This window comes from Larus michahellis, chromosome 12 (assembly GCF_964199755.1).
Source record: "Larus michahellis chromosome 12, bLarMic1.1, whole genome shotgun sequence".
Taxonomy (NCBI): Eukaryota; Metazoa; Chordata; class Aves; order Charadriiformes; family Laridae; genus Larus; species Larus michahellis.
In genome coordinates this window covers 7,012,581-7,035,278 of record NC_133907.1, presented here as the reverse complement: position 1 = coordinate 7,035,278, position 22,698 = coordinate 7,012,581, and the positions used below count along the sequence as shown (strand labels likewise).

Below are 22,698 nucleotides of genomic sequence, written 5' to 3'. Positions count from 1 at the left end.
AAAATTTCAAATTATACCAAACCACTATTAAGTTAAAAAACAAACAAACAAACAACAGGGGTAAAAAATGATTCTGCAAAACTGCTTTAAAATCCAATCCTGGCGTTCTGGTTCACCCCCACAGCCCTGGGTTTTCCTGGTCAGATGCAGTTGCAAAGCAGAAAAGGCATTTCCCGGGGGGGGGCTCTGCAGTGGGGACATCTGTGTGTCCTGCACCAGGCCCTCATTAGCATCAGCAGCTGCAGGCCAATTGCACCCTGGAGATAATTTTGCTACATAATTAGCTCCCTTCGTCCCCAATAGCTGCTCTCCTTGGGGGCTCCCAGCAAATGCAGCAGGAGGTGGAAGGAGGTTGGGCATTTGCTCTCGGGGCTTCCAGCCAGCGCCTCCGCTGCTCCTGCCTCCTCTGCTCAACCTGGCTGGGGGGGTCACAGCCGCCTCCTGAGGGGATGGAGTAACAGGGAAGCAGGAGACAGCAAAATGAAGGTCAATGTAAGTACTGGGTTATTTTATTTCTGTTGCGCTTGATTTAAGGGCTTTGCTTGTTTCATTTGTAGTGGAAGTGTGGGTAGTGTGAAATCCGCGTCTGCAGGAGGGTCGCTTTTCAAAGTGTGCTGTTGATCCTGTTTGCGTGTTACTAACAGAGCATGTGGTCTTAATTTTTTTCATGCAATCCAAGTTAACCTGAAAAAAATGATTTACCAAGAACAGCAGTGTGATTAAGAAGGGTAAGGTTTTGTACCATACATATTAAGTGATAATGTACCTTATTAAAAAGCTTACTATGAATGACCCTGGCCATTAGAGCATCCCTTGCTTTCTGTATTTTCTTGGAAATAATGAGCTTAAATGATTAACACTTCAGTTATACGTTATCTCAGAAAAGATTATGTGGTTTTTCATGCTGACTACTAGGAAATGGGTCTGGAAATGTTTTAACAACTTGAGTCACCCTTTGATGAAGAAAATGCCAAGTAATTTCAACATGAGTTCTGTGAGCCTGGGAAAGCCTGTGTGCTCTCGGATAACGACTGACCACGTCCTGCAGCGCTCTCTGCAAAGAGAATGGCAGCTCAAAAGAGGAAAGGAGTGGTGGCTGTGCTCATTTTTAGGAAATACTGCTCTGCTCTGGGAGGAGGGGGGAATAAGTAGATGGAGGAAATCCACTTTATAGTCCTACGTTAATGTTTTGGCCCAGATCTCCAGCACAGGGTGCACAGATGCCTTCCATCAGCTTGCTTTGTGCTGGGCAGGATTTCTTTGGCTGTGAGGCTGCCCGGGCCCTTCAGGCTGAGGGTACAGCTGATCCCTGGCAGCTGGGACTCGGGGCAGGGTCTGTGCGGTCACCGAGTGCCTTAATGACAGGGCAGCGTTCAGCTGCCGCCCGGGAGCGGTGACACAGCCAGGGATTAGGGCACGGGGAAATCCACCCCCTTCTCTTCCCAGAGAAATGTTAAAACTTTAGATAAATGAAGCTTTGTCCAAAAGGGTGGTCTTAAAAAAAAAAAAAAATTAACGTTTTTGGGCAGATAACTGGAGTGTGAGAGCTGGAGGAAGCAGCAGCGTTTGGGAGTTGCGGTGTCGCTGATTCATTATGAATCAGAGAACACCCCCCCGGAGCCTCTGCCTCTTCCCTCGCATCCAGGGGATGGGCAGAAACTCTGCCGCAGGTCAGATGGGATGGATGCAGGGACAGCATCCCAACGCGCGCCTGCACCCAGGAGGAAGAATATACAGCTGTCACCGCAAATGAAAAACTTGCTCTTTGCTCCTGACAACCTGTCCTGGAAATTTCTCGCCCGTTCCCCGGACGGGCGGAGGAAGGAGAGCAACAACCCTGCTCTGATGGCTCTGTGTGAAGCAGCTCTTGTGTGTGAGGCAGGAGAAGGAAACTCATACTCATCAGACTCTTCTGTATCTTTAAATCCGTGTTTGGAAATAAATGTTGTAGTAAAATGTGCTTGAGATACTAAAAGGTTTAGAAAAGTCAAAAAAGTGATGTAACTTAATGCACATGGGCAAAAACCTTTGGATAGTAGGAGGAACCCAAACCCAGAAATTCACACTTATTCAGTTTTTAAGTATCAGAAATGGCAGTTTATTTTTCCTTGAACTTGGGCATAAGAGCACACATGCAAAAATGCTACAAATGGGAATGAAATCCTGATTGCACTGAAAACTGATTTAACACAGCTAGAACTTGATTAACTTCATTTGTGGAGAAAAGGGAGTTTGGGGAAAACTAACAGAACTGGCTCGTAATTCCCACCCCTGCAGCACTGACAAGTGTGAAGCTGCACAATTTCCATGTAGGTGGTTCTGCCTGAAGTTTAGAAACTCGTTGTTCTTTATTTTTATCAAAAACTCACTTGACCATTCACAACCTAAAACCTCATGATTAGCCCCTGGTTCCACCCTCCAAAAATCAATTAACCTGTTGAATAGGCAATAAAAGCAAGTCCTGGCATCCATTCCCTGTTGAAGGTTGTACAAAAACATCTGAAACTTCTGTATAACAAGAATGCTTATTTTTGAAATTATGCAAAAAAAAAAAAATGCAGTTGAAGGACCTTCTGCAAGTCACAGAAAATGTAGCACATCCAATGCAAAGCCCACGGCTACAAGGAAGATACGTGCAAGTGAAGATCTGGGCATTTAAGGCAAATTCGTCTGTCTTCTGTGTATGTTGACCATGTGAAACCTCTCCACAATGAGCTGAATTGGGCAAAACTTAAATTGACTCACCGTGGCCTGCCATTTACAAGGGACCGCTTTGGGAAGCACGTTCCCAGCTCCCGGCGCGATGGAGAATGTTTATTTCTCCAGCTTTGCTGGGAGGTGAGGAGATTAACTGGAAACAGTTCTGTAAACATGTCAGAGGGTGTTACTGATGCATGAACATAACTGTTTAGCAAACACAGCCTGCTGCCTTTAGTCGTATCTTTTCCTTCTCAAATATTTTAAGTCCCATTTTCCTGCAGTAAAAGTGCTTACTAATATTTTTTTTATGTGCAAAATGCAGCTGAGAAATATTTATCTTCCTCCATAAAAACTCTCATGATTAAAACCATCTATTTTTTTAGATTATTCAATAGATTTTTTTTAAGAAGCAAATTTAAGACAATAGATGAAATATATTAATTTATTGTTATGCGAAGTGCTGTGAAGTACTACAGTTCCTACGTATCGCACGAAATAGTATGTGATTGTAGTAGTGAATTGGAGTTTCCAAACACAAGCTGAGTGGGAAGAGGGGAGTACGGAAATAATTTTGGCAGGCTTGCAGGCAAGATGCTCGGATCATCATTTGATAGTTGTGAAGGATTTTTCCAGCAGCACCTGCATACGTTTTATGAGGGTGGGTTTTTTCTGTTGCAAAGTACTGATGATAGGGACTGCGATAGGAGAGGGACCAGAAGATTTTGGTACCAGTGGGGTTTCTTTGCCTTATCACAGGGATTTATTGTGTGTATATAGAGCACAGGTGTCAGCCTCCCATTTTGAGGTTATAGAATTTTATATTATAGAATTGTACAAATTTGTATAATTAGCAGCTTTACTGACTTCTAATTAAAATTTTCCCTCTCCTCATTAATAAACAGGAGTTAACAGCTTTCATTCGGAAGACTCCCAAGGGCTGTTAGGTTTTGCAGTGGGAGCGTTGCTGGGGAAGGATACACAAACTATAAAGATGTAGAAAGTCAGATTTGTAGGGGGAGTTACTATCGTAACATCTGATCTACAGTCCGATAAAAGGAGAGACGCTCCCAGCTACACAAAAACTGTTCTTCATACCTAAGTTAACCGAACCTGTGTTACCCGAGGTCTTGTATTGCAAATCCTTTCAGTAAGGTTGGCTCAAGATATGTGACTAATGTGCATTGCTCTCGCGAGGTCACGGACTCTGCATGGGGGAGGAGTGTCTCGGGAGGAGGTTGCGGAGGACGCAAGGCAGTTCTCTATGTCTGTGCTCTGTCATCGTCAGTGAGAGATGCTCAGTGAGAGGAGAATAGCGGCGCTGTCTGCTGAGGTGCCTTCTCGTGGGGCCGTGAACTGGCTTTTAAGATGTTCTGTGTCTTGGGAGGCTTTTTTCAGGGCTGCTGACAGGGAAGAAGCAACGAATGTCAAAGAAGGAAAAACAACCAACACTTTGATCTCATTTGTGTTGCTTTAGTACTTATTGCATGTTGGTTATTGTAAGGACACGTTAACGAGATCGCATAAAATAATGAAGAACTATACACAGCTGGCCCTAGATGGCATTTTGTGGATGATAGCGTTAGACAGCCAGTTTCCGCTCCTCTGGTAATAAAGAAAAAATGCAGATCCCATTGGTCCCGAAGCACAGCTTCCTCCTAAGCTAAGCATCCCGCAAGGTCTCTGCGATCCTGGGAATGCAGTACTTGTTTATAGTTAATGGCAGGTCAGAGATGCTTCTGCTTACATGATAGAAAGGGGCTGCCACAGTGATTCTTTACATATGTCCTAGGCAGCTGAAAGTGTAGATAGGGCCCGGTTTCTGACAAATAGCCCCACATTAGATAAGCCAGAGCCTGTACTGCAGATAACCTCACTCCATGTGACTGGAGAGGGACTTGGTAGAGCTTGGCCATCTCTACTGTGGTTGGATCAAGCACTCACACACACCTACGGGTTTATACCTCCTGTAAGTTTTGTCTATAAAATTGTTCCTGCTGTTATTGGGATCACAAAATCAACGGCCTGGAATGAGTTCTCTTAAAAGTGTCTCAAAAAATGAGATTTCTTTGGAAAGCAAATTGTAACAGATTTGGCATCCAGTAACTCCAGTGGCTCCTCAGTAACTCTATTTCTTCATACGAGCAGATGGAGCCCGTGGGACGTGGGCTGGTTGTCAGCAGGGGACGTGGCACAGATGGGAGAGTGGCAGTTCCTTGCCCAACCTCGCAGTGCTTTGGTTTCCTCAGCGTGGCCATACCCTCCTCGTGGGAGTATTGCTGGGGGTTAAGCTCCAGTGGAACATGGATATAACCAATTTAGCTTTCCAAACTGAGCCAGCTCGGTGGCTCCAGCAGGTTCTTCTGGCACCATGGGGTTCAGTACCACACCAAACTCCACTAGCAATCAGCTAACCCAGAGCAAGCTCTTCGCTGACAGAACTACTGCGCTTTCCAGTACCGAAGCCAGCTAGTTCAGTGCTTGCTTTTAGGTATATCCTATAAAATAGCTAAACGCATCAGCAGCTGTGATGCCAAGCATTGCTGTGGGTTTGTTACAGTTTTACCAGTATTAGAGTGATTTTTTTTTTTTTCAACATCTGCTTCAGCATCCTGGGCTAATGCTTGTTGAATCCACAGCCGGGACTCCGAAAAACTAATGGAGCTTATAGGAATGGTATTGCCTATGTTCCTTTGGCAATAGCCCTACATAAAAGAAATGGTTCACAGGTCTCTTCCAGACCAGCCCCAGTGTGCTCAGGTCCTGAGAGGCTGGGTGAGCCATCAGAATGCTTGGTAAGGAAACAAGAAATAAAGGGGACTTACTTAGTAGTCCTGTAAATAGAGAAGCAAAGGAGAACAGGGGAAAATATAAAGGCAGACCCATTTGACCTGTTGTTTTTATACCTTGTGAAAATGTTCCTCCTTCTGTGTTTTTGGGGAGACTAGAATTCAGCAGACATGAAGTTATTTCAGTGGTGTGGTGCTGCTCGTATTGGTTTTTCAATGTATTGCTGCAACTTTCTGCCAGGCGGCGGGCACTGAAAATACACAGAGTCGTCTGTTTGGGGAAGGTGTTGGATTTTTGTTTTTTCTTAGTGGTTGGATTTTTTTTTTTAATTGCATCCTCATATTGCACTGCAACAAGAGGCTTTTATAAATTCCTTTTATAATTTCTTTCAGAGACTAGTTCTAAGTCAAAAGGATAAGAAATCTTCATTAAAATACCTTCCTAAGTTTCTGTAGCCTTTAAAAAATGTACCGAAAAATGTCACCAAGGCCTGCAGGCCAGTTAGATCATAATGCCTTTCACTGTCACCCGGAACTGTACCGGTGGCTGGGTGACTGTGCCAGTGATGGGCTGGTACTCCTGACAGGCAAACATGAAGAACTGCATGATGTTGCTGTGCACTTACGCAATTCTGAAACTGAGAGTGGATGGAAAAGATTTGCTCTCCAACTCTATAATACTGACCGTGTGTCCTGCAACTTGAAATTTAATTTAGCACTGCCTTGGATAGAAGAACCTTTGCTTTTCTTTCTTTTTTTTTTTTCTTTTTCCCCTCTGCTGTTTGAGAGCTCTGCTGACCTGCAGAGGTCTGACAGTCTTCTAATTCATTCATATTCTATAGTCTGGAGGTTGGGGCCTGTCTCTATCATTTCTCTATACAACTTCTTAATTTTTTGGATTCCAGCCCTACAATTGGGATATGAGATGATCTATAAACAGACTTGTTGTTCTAACTAGGTCAGTTTTTCCACAGTGTTTTGGGTTTTTTTGGGCTCTTTTGTTTTTTTGTTTTTTTTCACCTTATCCCCTGCTTGGCTTGCAGTTGAAATTATTTCAAAGGTTTCTGAGTATTCTCAGAAATACTGTGTTAGGTGTTAGCCTATTTCTGAGTAGTCTCAGAAACAGACTGTGTTGCCTACAGATGTGAGCCCACATGCCCTAATTTGAGCTCCACAAATCAGAGACCACCTTTCAAAATTGGAACCGCTGTGCTCTGCTTTGGGTTGGTATCTCACTGTGGGCTACTCGGCTTTGGATGCCTGCACAGCTTTACAGGCAAAACCAAAGGGATGACTGTTGTGCTTCAAGTGAAGAGACCCCTCTGTTGCAAAGGTTTATGACTTTCATGCTGCAAGTTTAAAACTTAACTTTTCATTCCATGTGAGCGCCCCTGAACATACGCATCTGACTTTGCGAATGAATTGTTGGTCAGTTGAACTTTGGCATCCCTTCTGTGGAATACCTTTGCTGTTGAATGGAGCTTTCACTGACCTGGCTGTTCTCTCGCTTCACTTGTTTTGCCCCAGAGCAGACCTAGCAACGTCTAGGAAAAGAGATGGGAGAATACTTTGAATTATTTCTCTTGCTAATACCTGCTGCAGTTGCGTTTTCTTGTTGCTGAAGCATCACTGATGGGAGGAGTGCCCCCTCACTCCGCATAACTTAGGTTGTAGTCTACAGCACTTACTTGCAGAAATTCTCACTGATGTGTACAGGCCAAATTCTGACCCAGTGAAAATCAGCATATTTACTCTAAAACAAATGAGATTTGAAATTAGACTTGCCTAGCTTCATGCATTGATTAATTAATTATGCCCAATAATGTGTTTAGTGTACTGTTTCCACAAGAAAGAATTAGCTGGGGGAATGTCAGCATCCAGATGCCTGTTAAAACCACGCTGTGAGCTAAATTTTCCTCTTATTTGTGTTGGTGCAACTGGGAAGGTCGGTCTTGTTGTCTCATGCACTGGACTCAGTTCCTGAGTTGGGGCTTCCTGGCTCTGCCACCCATTTCCTGCGTGCGCCTGGATAAGGCTCTTCACATTTCAGTCGCCCGTTTGCAGAAGGACCAGTGTCCCTCTGCCCATCCTCCTCAGGCCTGAAGAAGAGCGTCTGTCTTTCCGAGTATCTGTACAGTGCCCAGCAAGAAGGGATCAAATGTTAGGCCGGATCTGGAAGCGTTGCTGACGAATAATAGGAAAAGTTGGCTCTTTTCCTTTTTTCACAATTGCAACAATGTCGTGTGAAGCCCAAACCCAGCACTTTGTGGTGGGATTCCTGAAGGCCTGGCATCAACACAGGTGGCTCAGAGCATTTGGCATTGTCCAAATAGAAAGTGGGCTCCCATGTTCAAGGCAAGGAGATTGTTTTAACCAGGCTGGGACATAAGGTAAATGGGACCGTTGTCCATCTCTGGCAGCTGCTGCTGGACAAGCCCATGTATCATAAACAGGCCATTGTTCATGGCCACCCTGATGAAGAAACGCATGCTGCTAACAACAGGCCGCTCTCATCAGCTCAGCTGACAAATTGTTTTTCTTCTGCTGCAAGGTCATGCCGGCTGTTGCTTTGCAGCAAATGCTCTGGACAAAAATACAAGGCATCATGTTTCCTATTTGGGTACTATCTCTTTGGACACTACTTGCACTTTCTGATAAGAAACTAATGCTGAAACGCAGCCAGCGTCCTGCTGACTGGGAAGCAGTCGGTCTCATTTTAAAGCTGAAAGCAACGGTATCTTGTACTGAAAACCACTAGGTCCACAGTGCTCTCTACCCTTTGCACAAATGCCTCGGGTGAATAAAGCTACCTGCTGCTGCTGCTTCTCGTTCTTTTAACTGTCATCTTGTAATGAGTAAGCAAATACCCAAAATAAATAGGCTAAAAATAAAACATGGTGATCTACACACTCATGATTGCCAGAAACTTATGGGCTTCAGCTGAGACAGGTAGGGCTGCCCTGTGGTGAAGAAGCTGGGAAACACGAATATTTGCTATCTCATAGGTTTTCTGTGATCTTAGGAAAGCTGCTTACTCTACTCTTCCTTAGTTTCCTGTCTAAAAAAAATTACAATAAGAGCATTCTATGAAGATGCTGAAAGATATACTGGAGACAGAAATAGTCAGATACAGGTGATGTCTGTGTGATGGAGAAAACCGCAGACACAGTTTTGGGTGCCCTTACCTGAAAATAAGCTCAGAAACACAGTGACCTGCCGTGAAGACTTACGAGCCAGCAGAGCTATTTGTTTGGTGTCACTGTGTGGATAATTAGATGTTTCCCTGAGCTAATGTGTCACATAAATCATTAGCCTGGGATGCTCTGAATCAGTAGAATCTGACTTTCTAGTCTGGGGTGGACACGGACACAGCTAGCTGGAGTCTGGGTCTCCAGACGTACTGCAGCCCACCGTGGCTCTTCAGCAGTATTTCCGCCACTGGTGTTACTGGGTGCTTATTCACCCCCTTAGCGCTGATGATACTGGGAGGTCTGCCTTCACAAGGCTCTTGGCGGGGGGGAATTAAAGGAAAATAAGCAACTTTAATTATTTCTTACCTAAAAAAAAAAAGTCTTTCTCATGTGCAGCTGAAGTCCTCAGACAACGTGGGTAGCAGGCAGGGAGGCACAAGTTGTGTTTTATTTTTGGATGGTGGATGCATTTTCTCTGCAGGTTCTGACAAAGAATTCCCAGAATGCCAGTGGGAAAAATCACCTATTTTTCCAAGTAATGAACATTAACAATGCTCTGCAAGAGCCTTGGAGGGAAAGGTGGTGAAGAAACGTATTGCAGTATTATGACGATCTACTTCTCTACTGCACTGAGGATAGCAGACACAGGCTGCAAATGTTTAACTCTCTGAAACCAGTGCTCTGAGAAGTGTTTAATGTGAAAACTGGTGGACTTGAACTAAGTTGAAATTAAGGTGGAGATGAACACCAAACTGGAAACTAATTAACATTTTTGTGCCACGGGAGGTTTAGATTGGGTATTAGGAAAAATTTATTCACCAAAAGAGTTATCAAGCATTGGAACAGGCTGCTCAGGGAAGTGGTTGAGTCACCATTCCTGGAAGTATTTAAAAGATGTGTAGATGTGCTGCTGAGGGACATGGTTTAGTGGTAATTTGGCAGTGCTGGGTTAACGGTTGGACTTGATGATCTTAAAGGTCTTTTCCAACCAAAATGATTCGACAACTCTATGACTTGTATTGGTGTTACAGTGCAATGCCGGTGTTTTTCTCTCTCCAGAATACCTTGGCGAAGGCGCTATATGACAACAAGGCGGAGTGCTCAGATGAGCTGGCCTTCCGCAAAGGAGACATCCTGACGGTTCTGGACCAAAACGTCCTTGGCAGTGATGGCTGGTGGAAATGCTCCCTCCACGGCAGGCAGGGCCTGGCCCCCGCTAACCGCCTCCAGCTCCTCGCCACCTCTCAGGCTGTCCTCCTGCCTCCTTCCACCCGAAGCGACTCTGCAGAGTCGCCAGCAGGCCAACAGAACATTTACCAGGTTCCCTCCATCCCCAAGCCTACTGTATTATCGTCTACCTATGAGAAGATGGAGGGGTGGGTTAAATCACCAGCCAAGGTCTCTACCCAACCTGCCCAAGGAATCTACCAGGTACCAGCCTTGGCCGCACAGCTGCTCAGTGAAAGGACCAAAAGCTCAACAAGCCAGGTAAAAATATAAGCAGCTATAAAAGTAACAAATGTTATCATTAAAACAGTCATTGGGAAGTGGGGAAAATAATAAAGGCTATCAGCCTGAGCATTTCAGTGGAATTTGCAGCAAAGCCCTTCAAATAAATGGTGTTTAGGAAACTCCCATCAATTCTACTACAGTTTATAGCTTTATGTGAGAAATGCTGCTCTGGGCAACAGATGAGAGTCTCTATGTTCTGTAGTCACTCACTTTTTTGACAGTTTAAAGCAGCTGTAAAATAGGGCAGGAAGTAAAGAATATACCATTTGTTTGGAAGAATCTAGAAATGATTTACAAACCAACCTCAAAGTTAAAATAACAAAACATAGAACTTTCTCCTCTGATCTACAGCATGCATCTATCCAGAGTCGTATGTGGGGTCTCTGCATCCATCTGCACAAGATGATGATTTGTAATTTAAAAAAAAAAAAAAATCACTCTTTGCTGTGTGATTGCTGCCTTTGGTCTGGTTTCTACTATTTTCCAGCACCTCAGCAAGCTCAGAGCGCTGCCACCTCTCTCTTCTGCTACTCAAGGTTGTCACCGCACTCGCACAAAGCGGCAGCGCCTATTTTAGAGATGCTGGAGGGCACAGGGTTTGGTTGCATGGCCTGAATCAATTCCTCTCCCAGCCTGTTCTTGCTGCTGCTGAGACAGTGACCGGGGTGTATGGGATGACAGCAGCCACTGGTCCCCCCAGTTGCAGAGGGGAATTGCAAACCTGGCTTTCCAGGGCTTTGTTACAGCTGCCCAACTTGGCCTCTTCTCTCTCCCTTCACTGGGTGTTCAAATGGAACATGTACGTGGAACATGTAATTTGACTAAATGTTGTGTCAATTGTCTTAACATCAAAAACTTGTGCTTTCTTCAGCGTAAAATGAATGGGGAATCTTTTATTATAAAAGGTAAATTGATCAGGTGGAGAGGGAGTTAAAGTGCAAGTTTCTGTTCAGTCCCATGAGCTCTTCAGCCCCGGGTGGTTCTTTATTCTGTGTATGAAAATCATGTTAGAAATTTTAATTGAAAAAGGAAAGAAATTCAGCCCTGAACTATATAGCCTTTTAGGCTGATTTAATGATCCTTTGATTTATGGGCTCAGTTGGCCACCTTTCTTCCCACTCTGCTAAAAGGAAAGTTATGGAAACCGAGGTGATGGCTCCTTCTGTCTGGCAAATGGGTGCTGGAAAACAGGCAAACTCGGTGCGTCTCTGGTGACTGAAAGCCAATTTTCAGCACTGCAGCTGCACATTCAGCCTTTGTGGACAGTCACCATAACTGCACGCTCAAACTGAGTAATAGTGACAGAAGATATTTTTGCGCTTGCTGTGATCTGATTTCTCCCCATTCCTAACCCTAAAGAAGGCATTTGCAAATTGAATGTGAGATTGATAGAAATTCTCCACGTTGTGCCAGCAAATCAGGCTGAAAATATCATCTGTAATTCTTTATCTGAATGAATGGCCCAACAGAAGAGCTCCTTGGCTGTTCCTGTCTCTCTGTCATTTTGTGAGTTTATGTACTTAGATCTTGTTTTCCCTAATAGAGATGGGGGGTGGGGAGTGTCCTAGCCTGCTTTTATTACTTAGAAGTTCAGATTTGCCTGAGCTGCCTCTGGCCCAGCATCACAGCTGTCACTGCACCAGCCGTATTGTGGTGCTCACAAGCCACACACGGATGCCCGGGGAGGCTCGGGCTGTAAAGCCTGTGCAGGCACAGAACGGTCTGCATTGCCCTGCCTGGATCCTGTGGGACAACTGGCAAAGCTCCTGGCATTCCCAGCTGTCCTCTGAGCAGCTGGGGAAAGCCACTGTGAGTCTTTGAGGGACTGAAAGCAATAAACCAAAACAAAATCCCTCAGAGCCCAAGTGCTTTCACCCTATAGAAAAGCCTTGTCGCTTCTTTATTTGTTGCCTAATACACAGGGCACCTTCTTGCTTTACTGCAAAACAAATTATTTTAAAATAATTTGTTCTCAAAGTGGTAGGAAAATATGATATTCGGTGAGTTTCCTTTTTGCTATATACCGAGTAAGATTTGTCCATCTGAAAACGGACCTGGGCTAAGCAGGGCTTTCTTGATACCACTGAGCTTTTACCCTTTCTACACGGGGAAGTTTTTCTGCCTCTGTTTGCAAGGGAGATGGCTCATACCACAGAGCGCTGAGGGGAGTTGTGTTTGCTCATTGTTCCCTTTCTCCAGATGAGAGCTAAGAGCTCTCACAAAGACAAGCAAGCAGTTGTAAAGCTGGAGTCTCGTTCCTCTGCCATATTTCCCCTAAACTTAGTCACAACACTCACATGATGGAGAACGCTACCTCCAGTTTTACATAATTTATTGTAACATGGCAGTGTTTCTGTGGATCAGTAGTTTACAATACTCCATTTATAAACTAGCTGTGGAGAGCCAGGCTAAAACTATGCTAAATGATCCAAGCTCCATGTTTTTGGGGTTGATTTTTAAAAAAAGTCCTTTCCCAACATTCATATTCTGGCATCTTGGCAAATTCTCCCACAGATCTGGTCAGAGCTCTTAAAATGATGTTTTAAGAAAACAGGAGAATTAGTCTGTGATTGACTCAAATAATGTAATTCCCAGATGAGACTTCTCTGTCTATGGAGCTGGACAGGACATGGAGGTGACTATGTTTACTCCTTTCAAATGAGTCCGTTTTTCGTAACAACAGAATAATGCATTTCAGCTTGTACCTCTTTGCTGCTCTTACTCCCACTAAACATGGCTTGACCCTAACGGCTCTGTGAGAGTGGAGAAGTAGAAATTCCCCCACTTTTCTTTTTTTAGTGGTTCTGCTTTTGAGTAGTCTAAAGATTTAAGTGATAACTGAGCTGGGTTTTCTCTAAATCTTTTCCCTCCCTTGCTGTTAGTAAGGCAGATTGTCTTTGATTTGTATGGGCCAATTCTTATCTGAAATAAAGCAGAAATGCTGTCAAAGGAGAACTATGGGGAAAAACTACCATGCCTGCTTGTAAGGTCAGTCCCAGTCTATCGCCATCAGTGAAAAGATGAAAGGTTTTTAGTCACTTTAGAATGATTACTCTAATGGTGGCCTGTTCAACTAATTGAGGTTTTTAAAGATGTCCTGAGCTTCCTGCTCCCAGCGGCTTTCTCATTATTGTTGTGGTGTTTTTTTTTTCCCCCCCCCCTAAAAGCACCTGTTTACTCTCCCGAGAGCATGCCGGGCTTCAGTCCCAAATATCAGGAGTGAAATGTACGATGTTCCATCCGCACAGCGCCGGGAGTCCTTACTCACGCAGGTGAGTCCTGCTGTGGTCCCCCCATGCAGCTGGCACCCTGTAGGACCACAGAATAGATTTTAAGGTAAACGCTAGTGTTTCCCTCTTTGCTTTTTGTAAAATTTGGCAGAAACCCATATACTTTTTAGGGAAGTTCATAACCTAAAGCAATTTTCTTTTGAATTTGTTAGACATTTAAAGAAGCATGTCTTAAATTTGGTACGTTTCTAATACACACTTTGAGTTTTGCCATCACTGGGTTCTAGGGAACAGATGAATTCTCAGCGTTGGCCTCTTGCCTTGGTTTGTCCATCAGGAAATGTGCTTTATTTCTGTGTCGTTTCATCAGGAACATTTCAGGATGTTACAGAAGAGTCACTAGAGTGTGTACAAAACGAAACTAAATGTCACCCACACCAACTGCCTCCTGGGCAAGAAAATGCGAGGGATTAGATCATGTAACCATGACGCACTCAGCGTAAGGGCAACACGTTGATTGCATCTACCACTGAAGCATCCTGTTACACGATCTTGCTCTCGATACCGTGCTTCCCTGGGGAGAGTGAACGTCACCACGTTTCCTCTAGGTCTCACTGCAGCCCGTGCAGGTCACCAGGATGGGACAGAGGCCAGGCCCCAGTCCCGTCACCTACCACGCAAAGGTGTGTTTGGGACTGGAGCACATCTGTGGAGCCTCCCTGCACATCTTGCCCTCCTCGGCAGCACCTGACAGCGCAGGGTTGAGCCCGCTCCAATTCAATTGTTATCAAGTTATCCACAGACTTCTTTGTGTTACCCACGTTGTTACCTTAAGTGGGGTGATTCCTGCCCAGAGCCAAAGCCAGGCGTGTGGGTGGCGGCTGCCTGGCACCACCTAGTGCCCACTGCCCTCCCGTGCAGCGCTATGGAAAAGTGCTCCACCAGCTCTCCAGCTGTTTGGGATTGACCTACGACGTCCCGACTAGGAGCTATGCACTATATGGCCTGAAAGCTTTTGATTCCACCGAAGTCTTCAGTGGGCTTTAATAAGGATTGAAATCAACCTGGGTTTTTTTTCCCTTTGACCAGAGCGGTGCCACTCCACCCACCACACGAAAGGGCTCTGTGCTGGTTAGATCCACTGAGGGTTTCCAGGAAGAGCAGAAGCAGCTTTACAACATCTCGTCCAGTCCAGAAAAGGCAGGAGCTGTTAGCCAGAAAGACTCATCAGTGGGCAATGTAAGTAAGACTCATTGGACACGAGAGAATCTCTCATTACTATGACACTGGGCACATGTGCGGAACCTCCCTCAAGGTGATGGCAGGGGTAAGACCAGCACATCTTCAGTGCAGTACTCTGTCCTTCACATTAAAGAGAGAAATACTACCTGGCTCCTGAATAGCCAGGGTACCTGCCAGGAATAGGAGTACCACTGCATTTGCTTTTTAGACTGCAAGCAACAAGATCTCTTGCCTTAACTTCTTTTTATGACAGTGTGAAAAAGAAATTCAATACTCTACGTTCTCATATGTCTGTTTATAATATTTAAACAGAAAGAAACTAACTGTCCCCATTCCATGTAGCACTCTCCTGCCACCTTTTTGGGGAGCACACCTGGCTTTGGGGAGAGGTCAGGCTTCCCATCTCTTCCTCACTGTTTGACAAGTACCATCCTTGAAGAAAGGGATGATCTGAAATTTCACAACAAAGAAAATGCTTTGATGGGAACTCCTTATTGGTTGAGTGCCAAATATTTCGGGTTTCCTACATGGTTTTAGGATCCAAGAGAATTTTGACAGGCTCCTTAGCGCACATGCCCAGAGCTGGGGTGTGGGACCTCAGGACAGACCATCCCAGCAGAAGAAATCTGAGGCTTCCTGGTTTTGTGTATTTAAAGAGAAGTGTTGTAGGTTCACAGCTGCCCCACAACTGGAGAAGCTGGTCTTGCAGGGTCTGATCAGCAGAGACAGCAGGACTGGTGCTACCCAGAACTGGGGTGCTGGCAGAGCAGCAATTGAAGCTGGCATTCCTGACATCTTCATGGCTGTTAGCAATTGTACCCACCAGCTGCAACAGCCTGGGAGCAGATTTTCTTTCGGAGACACGGTTTATCATTGCTTCCAAAATCAAATTTTCTTAAATTCTTTGTTCATGGGAAATTCAGAAAACTCTGGCTTTGGTCTGGGCTCCCCTTCTCATGCATGTTTTCTGCAGATGGAGAAGCCTGACCTGGCCAGTTCTCTCTAAAATTTGTATTACGTAGTGGTACCTTCAGTTCTTTCTTGTTGCTGCACGTTCCTGTAGCTCCCTGCACTCCCTCATGCTTGTGCTTTGTGCTTGTAAGGCATCCAGGTGCGATCTGTCCCAAATGCCTATTACTATTAGTCTCTATTTTCTTGCACAAAGAAGTGGTCTTGCATTCACATTTTCCAGCTTGTAAACTTTAGCTGTGCATACATGTACTTTTAAGGCGTTGGGCAAGATCTGTATCTGTCTTAGCGAACCTGTATCAAGTGAAAATGTAAACTCACTGCAGTTATTTGAGAATGGTCAGTTGTGTCTGTTGATGATTTATTTTTTTGTCAGGGTATGCATCTGAATGTGGGTGGGGATACTGGAAAACCAAATGTTTTCTTATGCAGAGGCTAATAAAGTCTTAGCTCCTTCATTCTGTAGAACTGAGTATTTAATGTTACCTACTAATAAACTGGTATTTCACTTTTCTTGTGGCCATTTCCGAAAACTATTGAAGTTTCCCACCCCAACGGAGTCAGGGAAGAGCTCACAGATTTTGCTGGTTGGGGACACTGCTGTATAATTTAATCACCTGTGCTCAAAATATTTTAACCTTCATATGTGCGGCTTATGCATTTTAGATAATAAAAATTATGGGCTAGCCATTTTGTGGTGCAGTTCCATTGACATTACTGGAATTGCATTCATGCTCTGAGAATTCAGTTTTGTTTCTTATTTCGTGTATAAAACACTGCTTATAAATCCTGTGTGCTTTGTTGCAGTTATATGATGTCCCTCCCAAAAGAGAAACTGATCTTTCAGAAAATGAGTCTCAGAAAAATTTCTGGGGCCACTACAATACCTTGCCAAATCCTCGAAAGTCAGAATGGATTTATGATATTCCAGTGTCACCTGAAAAAACAGGATTAAAACAAAAACCTACTGGCCATTCCTTGGAGAACCAGGTGCTGTATGATATACCACCTGCCAGGTACAAGGCACTAGCAACAAATACTGAAGGCAAAGTTGTAAATCCACAATTATATGATATTCCACCAACTCAACGGAAATTAACATTTCCGGATATCCATCTTTATGATGTTCCGTCCTCACGGGATGTCCTCCTTTTGCCACCAAACGGTAACTGTGATGTACCCCCAAGTCTCCTGGCTCCAAAGGCTGAGAATCAGATCTCTGAAGAGAATGTTTATGATATTCCAAAAGGTTTCCCCACCACTTTGCAGTCCAAGAAAGAGACGGAAAAAACTGGTGATAGTTCTGGAGACCAAGCATACAGTGCTTCTCCACAGCTCTCAAGAGATGCCAAATTAGAACAAGACAGATTATCTGTGTCTAGTGTGGACAGCAGAAGCAGCACACTCTCTACATCCTCAAACTCTTCTGCTGAGTCTTTTTCTATGTCATCCTCAGAAGAGCCTGCCAAAGAAATTAAACTGGACCTTGACATAGCCATAGAGACACTGACTAAATTGCAGCACAGTGTGTCCAGCTCTGTTGCGAGTTTAATGATCTTTGTGAGTAGTAAATGGAGATTACAAGAGCACCTAGAGAAAAGCATTGAAGAAATCCATAGAGCAGTCGATCACATAAAAGTATCACTGGGAGAATTCTTGGCCTTTGCTCGAGTCATAAAGGTAAATGCCTCTTACCTCACTGATAACAACCTTCAGACCAGAATTAAAAAACAGCTAGAAATTCTTATGAACTCATTCAAAATCTTAACGGAAACAAGAGAAACCCTAAACAACTGCAACTGGTCACTGGAGGCTTTGGTCCTCAGGAAACCTCAGAACAACCCAGATGATCTTGATCGCTTTGTTATGGTAGCCCGCACGATTCCAGATGATATCAAAAGGTTTGTATCTATCATCATTGCCAATGGAAAGCTCCTCTTCAGAAAGAATGAGAAGGCACAAGAAATGACACAATCAAATGTGAACCCAGAATACAAAATGGTGAAACAAATCATCGTGCCAAGAAGAATAGAAATAGATTCACTTCAAAGAAATGCTTCTGATAAGCCCAACCAAAGTCAAGTCTCTTCTGAGAAACCAAAAGAAAATGACACTGAGGACTGTGATTACGTTCAGTTACAGGTTAGTATAACTGGATTTTACTATCTATATTCTTGATTGTTTGCAGATATTAAGCCATTAGCACTATATTATCTTTGTACTAGTGCCAGATTCAGTTTGTACTACTTCCTGTACTTCTAGACGTTATGTGAATTCAAGATTTTGTTAGAGTGCTAGATAGCATACGTAGAATGATCAGTGACTTTAAGTAATGAAGAACACTGTCATTTGAGAATTCACCCAGGCAGCCAGCCATCACTGAGAAAATATTTTTAGCTTGCCTGTTTAAATTCATTTGAGACCGCTTTTAGCAGGGGGTTAGCAATTTGTTTCTTCTCTTTTGACTAATAGTGCTCCTCTTGCCAGTACATTTTGTTTGCTTAACGTGACTATACAAGAGATACTAACTTCCTAACTTGAGGTGCATTGGAAAGCATGTTTTCATAGAAAACTTTAACAAATTAAACTCTTACTATGAATTATCAAACTTATTAGTTAGAATAATTTTTGTTGGTGGTTAGAATCATTCTCCTTAGAATTACTGAAATGCCAAAGAATATAACTCTCTTGGTTTCACAAAGAAATGCTGGCTTGTCCTCAGAATTTAGGAAATGTTATGGTTTGTTAATGTTGGTTTCAGTCTTAGATCTTGCAGCATCAGACACTACATTTTTAGTAGGAAAAATGCTACAGTTTCTTCTAATGAATGTATCATTGTTGTCTGTAACATGAAGGCTGCATAGCAAGTGGTTGTTTCTCCCTGAAATAAGAGAAAAACACATTTATATTTAAGTCTTTTATTTAAACCATTTCAACTTTGCTTTCATTTTGACTTTTAACAGGCACAGAAAATCCTTTCAGACAAAGAAGTAGCAAAGAAGAGTACAGATTCAAAACCAAAGGTATTTCTGATTTTGAAAACTATTACTTATGAGGACTTGTAGTCCCTGATTTCTGTGCTTGCTAAAATTCAAAATAATTTACATTTGGACACGCATATCTATACATAGAGATCTATTTCTTTCCTCATAGTTCATTTCCTCAGAACTGGTTCTTAGAATTCCTGCTGAAAACCCATGCAAAACACTTATTTTCCTCACATGTAATGAACCCTGCTAGTTTAAAGTCAGACTATTTATTTGCTTGCCTTTGTGTACCATTTGGGATAAGGCTGTGAGAGTTAGTATTTCAAAATAGCTTGTCATGCATTCGTATAAGTATTGACTCTCTGGTGGTTGTTGCACAGTTTTAATCATTCATGACCCTCATGAAGTCAGCACCATTAAAGATGGAGTCCAAATGTTCTGTACTAGCTGAAAGCCTGAAGCCCAGACCGTATAAAGGATTGATGATTAGCTACAGCACTTTGTGCACTATGCATTATTAAAATCGTGTTCAGTGAAGTTTGTTTAGGGGAAAAAAGGCTATTGTGAGAAAAATACCACTTTCCATAAAGTCCAGTACTTTGTGGAAAGAGAAATGATTGTAAGAGACTCCTGGGCTGGGGCAATTTGGAGACTATTAACTAATAAAACTCCCTGGAAGTGAAGAAACATGTGAAGAATACAGGGTAGAACAAATAAAGAAATGGTGTGCCACCATGCTGAGTCTATTTTTATTTTTTTTTAACCTTTTTCCAGGTTTTGCCATTTGCAAAAAAGACTGACATTCAAAGCAAGCAGGATTCTGCAAAGAAAATTGCTCTCCCCGAGCACTGTAAGCTGTGTTTCAGTGCACTGCACAAGGCAATTGGTGTGTTTACTAATAGTCTGAGCAACAATCAGCCACCCGAAATCTTCATATCCCACAGCAAATTGATCATTATGGTTGGACAAAAGCTGGTGGATTCTCTCTGCCAGGAAACTCAAGAAAAAGATGCTCGGAACGACATTCTCCACAGCAGCAGCCGGTTTTGCAGCCTCTTGAAGAATCTGGCTCTCGCCACCAAAAATGCTGCAATACAATATCCCAATGCAGATGCCATGAGAGAACTTCAGCATCAAGCTGAGGAGCTGTTGAAGTACACACAGCAGTTTAGAGCAATGATGGAATGAAAGACACTTTGCTGGTTTTACACATTCTGCACTGTTTTTGCTCCTTTGGCATGTGGTAGCCAAGGGGGTCAAAAGCACCTCAGTGACACCAACTTTTTCACCTCTAAGAACTCCTGCCGGGCAGTTCCCTGGGTGCACTGGGTGCCGGTGCACTTCTAGCAGGTGAAAATCCACACAACAGCAGATGCAGAACAGGATTTGTAGAATTAAATCTATACTTTCTTCTCCATTATTCAGATCCTGCTTGGAAACGTCATCTTAGTGGCTGGACAGGAATGTTTGCTGTGTATTAGAGCAAAATTATTTTATTATCTGACTGATTTCTTATTTTTCAATTTCTATATAGGTCAGAGAAATACTTTTTCCTCTTTTTTTTTTTTTTCTTTTTTAATTGGGTATGTAAAGGCTGTCTTTAAACTATGCTGCACAACATTTTGTAACTTACAATATCCCATCATCAATTGTTTCCTGAGGACTTTACTCAAAATTCATAATTACAACTTTTTTTTTTTTAAACAGCTGCAAAGCTAATTTTTGTTTTTAATACACAAATGCGGTGAATGTTATTATGGGACAAAAATCTGTCAGGTACTACACATAGTACACATAGATGTGCATTGCTCCAACTGAAACAGAACTGGATATGCAGAGGCTTTGGGACAAGCTCTTCCTATGAACTGGAAAAGGGGCGTTATTTCTTGTTAGGCACCCAGAGCACCCGGGCTGGCAAGGCTGCCCAGGGCTTCTTACACCCGCCATCGCTGCATCCGTCTGTGTTGCTCATTAAATTATCCCTAAATTTGCTGGATCTGAAATACAACAATGGAGGCCCTCTAACCACCCATGTAGATTGTTTGTATGCCTATGTTATTTGTATTTTTCCTAATTAATTTATTTTAAAATTTTTATGTGAAATTTTGGCCTTTCTTAGCAATGCTTTACTTGTGTCTTTGCCCTGAAAACGGACAATTAGTTTTGTGAGTGGTTGCAGCTAATTTGCGCCACGCCAGTGCTTGCTCACGCAGTCTATCTGTGGAAAAAAACCAGCTCCGTTGTCTTCCTCTGTTTTATTTTCACTTGGCAGTCGCTGTGTTTTATACCGTTATTTAAACGTCGACGTTTGTAAATATTACTGTTTGCATAGGTCAATGCAGAACTGCACTTCACCTTGGCTTTGTATGTTTTTATATTAAATTCACTTCTGGAAGGACCGAGTGTTCGCACCCTGCCATCATACACACACCCCCCCTCAGCTGCCCGGGGCAGGGCGGGCTGAGGGCGGGCGGCGCCTCCTCAGCAGCGGGCAGCCCCCGTTACCCGGGAGCACCTCATCTGGCCTTAAATCCCCCAAAAGTGGTTGTCCTGAGGGCCGTTTCCTCACAAAATATGGGGGGCGAAAAGCCCGCTCCGCCACGGCGCGGCCGACTGAGGGGCGGGCGGGCGAGAGGCGCCGCCGCGAGGCGGCGCTGCGGCCCCTCCTGCGCGCGGTGGCACGTTCCGTCCGGCTCCGGCCCGCAGGGACTCGCCCGCCCCGCCCCCAGCCGGGTGGTTGCTAGGGAACAGCGGTGACGCGCTCAGGGCACGCCGGAAGTGCTTCAGTTCCGCGGGGGAAGCAGAGCCGGAAGCGCGGCGCAGCGGGCAGCGAGATGGGATGCGATGGCGGCACCATCCCCAAGCGACACGAGCTGGTCAAGGGGCCCCGCAAAGTTGAGAAGGTGGGAGGGGGCTGCGGGAAGGGTGGCGGGGGGCTGTCGGACCCGCTGTGGGAGCCTGGGCCCTCACCGAGGCCCGCGGCCCGGGCGGGGAAAGGCCCGGTGGAGGCCTGGTCCGTCCTGCCCGACCCGGGGCGCCTGCGAGCCCGGCCTGGTACTCCTGGTGCTGGCAGGGCGGAGGAGAGCGCCCTCTGCCCGGCACTGGGCTGGTGCAGATACCGCTTCTGGGTGACTGTAGCTGTGGGTGTTAGTGGCAGTTGCGGTTGGGATCCCTGTGTCTTCTGGAAAGCTTTTTGGACGTAAGTCATTATCATGAACGTGTGGGGTTTAGGGGTCTCCTTCACCTAGGGATACAGTGTCTGCTGGTAATGCTTTTGGTAGATTGATAGTGTGACCAGGCCATTGTTGGTGTTGAACGTGACCATTTCTTCATTCCATCTGCTTGCATTCTGAGAGGGGCTTGGGCTCTCCTTTTAGGATGTTCAAGGATGTCTTAAGTGTTCAAGGACAGGTTTGATGGGGTGTTGAGCAACCTGATCTAGTGGGAGGTGTCCCTGCCCATGGCACAGGGGTTGGAACTAGATGATCTTTAGGGTTTCTGTGTTTTAGGGTAATGGATATACAGTGGCGTCACCTGTGTGGGTAGGTGGATAAAGATCGTGAAAAATCTCGCAGCGAATGGCAGAAGACTTAGCCAAATTACACTTGCTAATGTAAAATAAGGGAATAAAATCCATTTCTTCCCCACACCTGACTGTCAGAGTAGCTGTGAATCTCAACCTTTCTTTTACGGCCTAATGTGTCATAAAACTCATGGGTTTAGACTGGAGCTTCAGGTACATCCCCAGATTTGCTTTTCTTGTTATCCTGTTCCTTGCAGGGAGTGGAACTGATAGTTGACTCAAGCAGGGATGTGATGTAGAACTTGAGAGAAGAGGGTAGTGGAGAACATGCAAAGAACAAAAAAGAATAGAGAGGGAAGAGGACATGTGGAAGTGGCAAAAAAAAAGAAAACTGAGTTAGAGTTAGGAAGATAGGTCCCAAGATGCAGAAACATGTTCAATAGATAGAGGTAAACCCTCGAAACTGGTCATGAATTTTCCTGAAGTTATTTTATGGAATAGCTTTGAATGCAGAAAGTAGGTTTGGTAACACACCTGGGGATTTGATTAATGCTTCAA

The 22,698-nt window shown here is 44.2% G+C and overlaps 2 protein-coding genes across 4 annotated transcripts in view; both read left to right on the top strand.

Annotated features, from left to right (window-relative positions):
* The first annotated feature begins 321 nt into the window (after nucleotides 1-321).
* Nucleotides 322-21,096, top strand: CASS4 (Cas scaffold protein family member 4). Of its 3 annotated transcripts, XM_074605659.1 has the most exons (7): nucleotides 322-492; nucleotides 9,737-10,165; nucleotides 13,357-13,461; nucleotides 14,509-14,658; nucleotides 16,438-17,772; nucleotides 18,594-18,653; nucleotides 19,392-21,096. In XM_074605659.1, exons 1-7 carry the CDS (start codon nucleotides 481-483, stop codon nucleotides 19,803-19,805), a joined length of 2,505 nt encoding a protein of 834 aa, XP_074461760.1. In that variant the 5' UTR covers nucleotides 322-480; the 3' UTR covers nucleotides 19,806-21,096. The 3 variants fall into 3 exon arrangements, with proteins under 3 accessions (XP_074461760.1, XP_074461759.1, XP_074461758.1); XM_074605658.1 differs by lacking the exon at nucleotides 13,357-13,461 and having other exon boundaries at nucleotides 337-492; XM_074605657.1 differs by lacking the exon at nucleotides 18,594-18,653 and having other exon boundaries at nucleotides 337-492.
* Nucleotides 20,885-22,698, top strand: part of RTF2 (replication termination factor 2) — a 29,588-nt gene continuing 27,774 nt past the window's right edge. The window contains exon 1 of the mRNA XM_074605664.1: nucleotides 20,885-21,520. Within this exon, the coding sequence (XP_074461765.1) occupies nucleotides 21,452-21,520 (69 nt within the window). The 5' untranslated portion in view covers nucleotides 20,885-21,451. The remainder of the gene's footprint in view (nucleotides 21,521-22,698) is intronic.

What these genes read in the sequence shown, in the direction of transcription:
- CASS4 (XM_074605659.1), top strand. An exon ending in GGGAGTCCTTACTCACGCAG is followed by an intron (nt 13,462 to 14,508) that starts GTGAGTCCTGCT and finishes CCCTTTGACCAG; the next exon opens with AGCGGTGCCACTCCACCCAC. An exon ending in GTGATTACGTTCAGTTACAG is followed by an intron (nt 17,773 to 18,593) that starts GTTAGTATAACT and finishes GACTTTTAACAG; the next exon opens with GCACAGAAAATCCTTTCAGA.